Raw genomic sequence first — 6,000 nt, forward strand, 5'->3', positions numbered from 1 at the left:
TTTATACAATTAGTGTTGGAATTATAACTACAATAATAGTTAAAAGTCTGTTCTTTTTCAAAGCCATTCAAAGCCCAAACCTGGAATTAAAAATCCAGTGATGATACCAGGAATATAAAACAACTAGGCATATTTCCATCCCTCACAAAGGGCCAGATTCTGTACACCTTATTTATACAATTAGCCCCCTTAGGTTCAATCAGGCTACTTGAAGCAAGAAAGGATTTTTTTTTTTTTTTTGGCCCCCTGGAAGTCATCCAGGAAGTTTATAGCAGTTTTCTATCTATCTTTCTAACCATGATGGCCCAAGAGAATGTGAACATAGATTGCTCAAGTCATCCATGAAGTTTATAGTAGTTTTCTGTCTTTCTAACCATGATGGCCCAAGAGAATGCCAACATAGATTGTTGATAACCAGCTATAGGGGGGTTCAGCAGTCTGAGCAGTGTAAATGGGCCCCTTTTTAATTTTATCACCCTTGTTGCCACCTCCTTTCCCAGGAACAGACAGAGAAGGGAACTGAGGGGCTCTTGAGTATGGGTTGGCCCCTCCCCCAGAAACCTGTAGAAACCTGCTGTAGGACAGTTCCTGCTAGAGTTGTCTCCATTCTGTAGCTCACTGTTTTGAGCAGCAGAAGCTGCAGACAGCTGCCTTTGCCTCTTCTCTTCCTGAACAGCAGAGGCTACTGAAAGCCCAACCAGTAGCAAAGGAGGGATCTTAAATGAGAAAAAAAAAGAAAAAGGAAGGAGGGGAATTGGATCAATATTGTTCAGAAGTTGAAGGGTTGCCTTTACCTTTTAGCTTGAGTCTGAGTGCACTTTAAAAAAAGCAGTTTCTCTCCTCCAGTTATATTGCTTACAAATATATTAAATTAAACAAATAAGAATAAAATAGTATTTGTCTTAGGATCTGAAACCATTGTAAGTCAAGTGTAAGTCAAAAGCCATGTTTCTCCACTGATAGTTTGTCTTCACAAAGTTCTCAAAAACAAGAACAAAACACTAAATAAGGATAGGAGTGCTACTTAAAACATCAACCAAAATATGGTCTTCCACCATCAAAAACCAAACCACATTTCTCCTAAGAGGCAGGAGGATATATCCCTCTCCAATACTGAGTTTAGCTCTGAGCAAGCAGACAGCAGAAAAAAAAACAAAGACAAGCATGGCCCATCCACAAATGTTGACATCAAAGAAACTGTTTTGGAGCTGAGCTCCCTGAAGGCTAAATTCAAGCAGTAGTTACAGATCTTAAAATGGATGCACGATGGAAGAAGTAGTAGACCAAATGAATGAGCAAAGTACCACTGTCACATAGGTAGCTGACATCATCTTCCTTTCCAAATGCAAACAGATGGACATCGTAACAAAACACTTTAGATAAGCTATTACCAGCAGGAGAGTGGGGTGGGGGGAGAGAAAACCTTTTATAGTGGTAAACACCCATTTTTTCCATGGTTTGTATGTATAAGAACATCTTCTGTATTTTCCACAGTATGCATCCGATGAAGTGAGCTGTAGCTCACGAAAGCTTATGCTCAAATAAGTTGGTTAGTCTCTAAGGTGCCACAAGTACTCCTTTTCTTTTTGCGAATACAAACTAACACGGCTGTTACTCTGAAACCAGGATTAAAACAAAACAAACAGAAGATGAAGGGACTTGGAGCTGAAACTCAAAGACCTACATAAAAAAACAACACAAACAGCAAATGAAAAATAAAGATGTCCCTGAAGCGACCCTACTGTACTTTTAGAGGTTCTATTTAAATAAATTCTAGTCAGAGAAGAAAAAAATCTATATTCAAGCCTATTGTGCTTTCTTCCACCAGACTGCATCAGGAGTCTGCCCCACAGAGAATCAAACATCTGTCTCCATTACTATGCCAACAAGAATCAAACCATAAGAAAAACCAAGGAATAAAGGATCCTTCAATGGTCCAAGGGTACAGAATTGCAAGAAACTGGTCCATCAAATTTAACCTTTAAAATAAGGCAAGTTCTCTGCTGCATTGTGTCACACACCAGTGAGATTTTCCTTGAAATTGTGCTTCTCACATAAACCACATCTATTTGAGCCAAAATATTGCTTCTCTTTCCCTCAGGGCAAATACTTCTTCAATAACAGTTGACTGTTTTAATACAGGTAATGATTCCCTCCACTACTACTAACACAGAGCTAGTATCAAAGAGTTGAATACAGACTATTTCCAGTGCCTTCTTTTCCTTTTGTCACAGATAATGAAACCTTTATGAGCTCAGCTGCTTGCTTATGTGTTGAGCAACATTAGAGCTCGTGTGACATGGAGGCAGGATAGCAATAAAATAAATTGGCTACGCTCATAGTACAAAATTAGGAGTGATGCGACATTTTCTGTAGAAATAACATCACTGCTTCAGCTCGGAAAACTACCACTTGACCATCATTCTCAACTAATTCACATGGAAGCTGAACTGACTTGTAAAACAAAAAATGGTTCCCACTTTTCAAATAAAAAAAGTCACCCGATATAACTGAGTTTTAAAACAAAACTGGTTAGTTGGATACCACCAAAGAAAATGAGGGGAAATGGCTATAAATTTCAATCTTCTACCAGATTAAGGGATTATAGTATAGTATCGTTATTTTGCATAACAAACCTGACTTTTGTTGACAAAACTGCGTAGTGTAGACAAGGCCTTACAGAAAATCTTACCTCAGTTTATTCAGCAAATAGTTGGAATCACTTAATATGTTGCAAATGTGTGAAAAATTGTGAATGAAAATACATCTTTTAATTGAAATTGTCATTTTTTTTAAAGCCTGCTTATGGGGGTCAGTCACTTCAGCAAGCAGTCAGTCACCAGGTAGATTAGGAATCTTGTCAAAAAGATTGCAAATCCAGTGCTCATTTTGCTTTGAATGTGTATTTTACAGTCATAAGAACTATTTTGTAAATACTAGAACTGGTTAAAAATTTTGTTCAAACTTTCCCAAACACCGTCTGCAGAAAAATTTCATTTTTTCAAAACTGGCAGTTATTCTACAAAAAAAAGTCTAAATGTTTTGGGTTATTGGTTGTTTAGTCATTCTGCCTTTCCTCCTTTTTAATGGAAAAAAGACAGGGGGACTCAAACATTGGAAAACAATTTGTTTTTCAGGGTCTTGATTTTTTGTTTTGTTTTTAAATGGAAAATTTTCACATTTTCCATGAAACATACTTATTTTCCAACCCGAGAATCATGTTACAAGGCGGGCTGCAGTACAAAGTTTGCAGTTGCCATGCTTCCTTTTGACTCTCCTAGGATATATGTACACTGCAATAAAACACTTGTGGCTATGTCGACATAATAAAACTATCTTGACGAGCGGCATAGAGCTTTATGTGACAAAGTTAGAGAGAGGCAGTTTCAGTGTAGACAGTGCGCTTACTTATGTAGCCTTAAGTGGCCTTCAGGACGTGTCCCACAGTGCTCATCATGACCGCTCTGGTAAGCTGTTTCTACTCCTTTGCCCTGCAGCCAGGTACACAGGCATGCGCCCCTCCCCCTTTAAAGCCCCAGGAATTTTGGAAATTCCACTTCCTGTATGCTCAGCGTGGACAGCTCACATCATATCTTCCCAGCTAACCATGCCAGCTTTCTGCACCAAATGTGCTCCCACCTGGAGTACACCAAAGTTGCTGGATTGGTTGGATCTGTAGGGAGAGGAGGCTGTGTAGTCACAGCTCCAATCCAGTCATAGGAACTTTGACACATACAAGCAGATTGCTCCTGGTATTGATGAGAAGGGGGCATGAAAGGGACACACAGAAGTGCCGTGCTAAGATCAAGGAGCTGAGACAGGCATACCAGAAGACAAGGGAGGCCAACGGTCACTCTGGTGTGGCACCGAAACCATGCTGCTTCTACAAGGACATGTTTTGAGAAGGGATGCAATCGTCTGATCAGGCCAATAGTGAGCACAGACCGTGGAGAGAGACAATAAATGAAAAACTAGAAATGGATAGCCAGGAGAGGAGACAGGGGAAGAAGCGGATAATAGAGGGTCAGGAGCGGATGATAAAGCTCACGGAGGACCAATCATAGATGCTCAGGTCCCTGATAGCACTGCAGTTGGAACACATGCATGCTTGACTCACCTGCAGCCCATAAAGAACGGCATTCCATGCCCTCCCCAAACTTCCCACACACATTCCTTGCACATTTCTGGCCCATCACAGTACCCCTTGTACTCCAAACCTAGGGACATTTTCGGTTACAACAGCTGGATTTACACACAGCTGTGAGATCCTTATTTCAGAGAGTGTTGCTCACGGTCATGAACCCTGTAAGAAATGTTAATATGTGTATTACTGTTTAATAAAAATTTAGTCTTACAAAGACAGTGAAGATTTATTTGGGACCTACATGGGGGTGTGGGCAGAAATTCATACACAGTGGCAATCAACACATTTGCAGACTACAATTAATTTTCAAGCAGGAATCGTTATTCTAGGTGGCAAGTAAATAATGCCTGTCTGAATGCATTACAGAAAGACACATGACTGGGGCTCATTGCCAAAATGCTGCTTCAGAGACTCCCTGATTCGAATAGCCCCCTGTTGAGACCCTCTAATAGCCCTGATATCTGGCTGCTCAAAATCAGCCGCCAGGCAATCCACCTCAGTGCTCCACTCCTCTGGAAACTTTTCCTCCTTGGCTTCACAAATGTTATGCAGAGCACAGCAGGCTGCTATGACCATGGGAATATTTTCCTCATTGAGGTTCAGTCTGCCAAAAAGGCAGCGCCAGAGACCACTTAAATCGCCAAACACATATTCTATGGTCATTCTGTTGCTGCTGAAGCGCTCCTTGCTGCCGTCAAGGTTTCCGATGTAAGGCTTCATGAATCACAGAAGTAACGGGTATGCTGGGTCTCCCAGGATCACTATGGGCATTTCCACATTCCCTATTGGAATCTTCTGCTCCAGAAAGAAAGTCCCTGCATGCAGCTTTCCATACAGGCCAGCGTTATTGAAGATGGATGCATCACGCACCTTCCCTGACCACCCCGCATTGTAGTCAGTGAAATGACCCTGGTAATCCACCAGCACCTGCAATAACATAGAGAAGTAGCCCTTTCACAAGATGGTCTGGGGCCAAAATTGGGATATGCATGCCATCTATCACCCCGCCGCAGTTAGGGAATCCCATTGCCGCAACACCATCCAGTATTTCCCAAAAACTGCCCAGAGTCACAGTCCTTTGTAGCAGGAGACGATTAATGACCCTGCACACTTGCATCATCACAACACTTTCAGTGGGTTTCCGATCCTCAAATTGATTCACGACTAACCAATAGCAGACTGAAGTTGCCAGCAATCACCACATGCTTTTCCACTACTATGGCAGCTCTCATTTTGGTGTCTTGGCGCTGCAGGGCGGGGACAAGCTCTGCACGCTGTTCAAGGAAGGTGGCTTTGTGCATACAGAAGTTGTGCAGCCACTGCTCAACATCCCATGCCTGCATCACAATCTGATCCCACCACCCAGTGCTTGTTTCCTGAGCCCAATAGCGACAGTCCACCATGTGCAGCTGCTCCATGAATGTCAACATCAATCTTGAATTTTTTTCTTTCCATGGCACACAGCAGGGCAGGCAGTACGGATTCCTGTTCAGATTTGCAGCTCATGAAATTGTACCGAGTCAGCCACATTGTGTTCTTAACGCTCATCACAAGACTGGTGAGCAGTGCAGGATCTATACTTTCAGGCAGAGATGGTGGACGCAAGTTTACAGGGACAGTTGAAAAACAGCACAAAACGTAGTCAGAAGCCCGTGGAATTATGGGACAGAGAAAATTGCATCATGGGGCAGTAATCCCACTCCCATGATACATTTTGATCCATTCCCACAACTCTTAGCAGAAGAAGGTGGTGATTTGCACAGTGGGATAGCTACCCATGGTATACTGCTCTCTCTGTTCGTACTAAAGCACCAACTGTGAATAAGCTCCGCTGACACAAGAAGTATTGTGTGAAC

General features: G+C 42.1%; 1 protein-coding gene across 1 annotated transcript in view; it reads right to left on the minus strand.

The window, feature by feature from the left end:
• SESTD1 (SEC14 and spectrin domain containing 1) overlaps positions 1-5,562 on the minus strand; it is a 92,699-nt gene extending 87,137 nt beyond the window's left edge. The window contains exons 1-2 of the mRNA XM_077830398.1: positions 5,314-5,562; positions 572-716 (exon numbers count right to left, since the gene is read on the minus strand). Of these exons, the coding sequence (XP_077686524.1) occupies positions 572-716; positions 5,314-5,562 (394 nt within the window). The remainder of the gene's footprint in view (positions 1-571; positions 717-5,313) is intronic.
• Positions 5,563-6,000: the final 438 nt, after the last annotated feature.

The sequence above is a fragment of the Eretmochelys imbricata genome, chromosome 11 (assembly GCF_965152235.1).
Source record: "Eretmochelys imbricata isolate rEreImb1 chromosome 11, rEreImb1.hap1, whole genome shotgun sequence".
Classification (NCBI taxonomy): domain Eukaryota; kingdom Metazoa; phylum Chordata; order Testudines; family Cheloniidae; genus Eretmochelys; species Eretmochelys imbricata.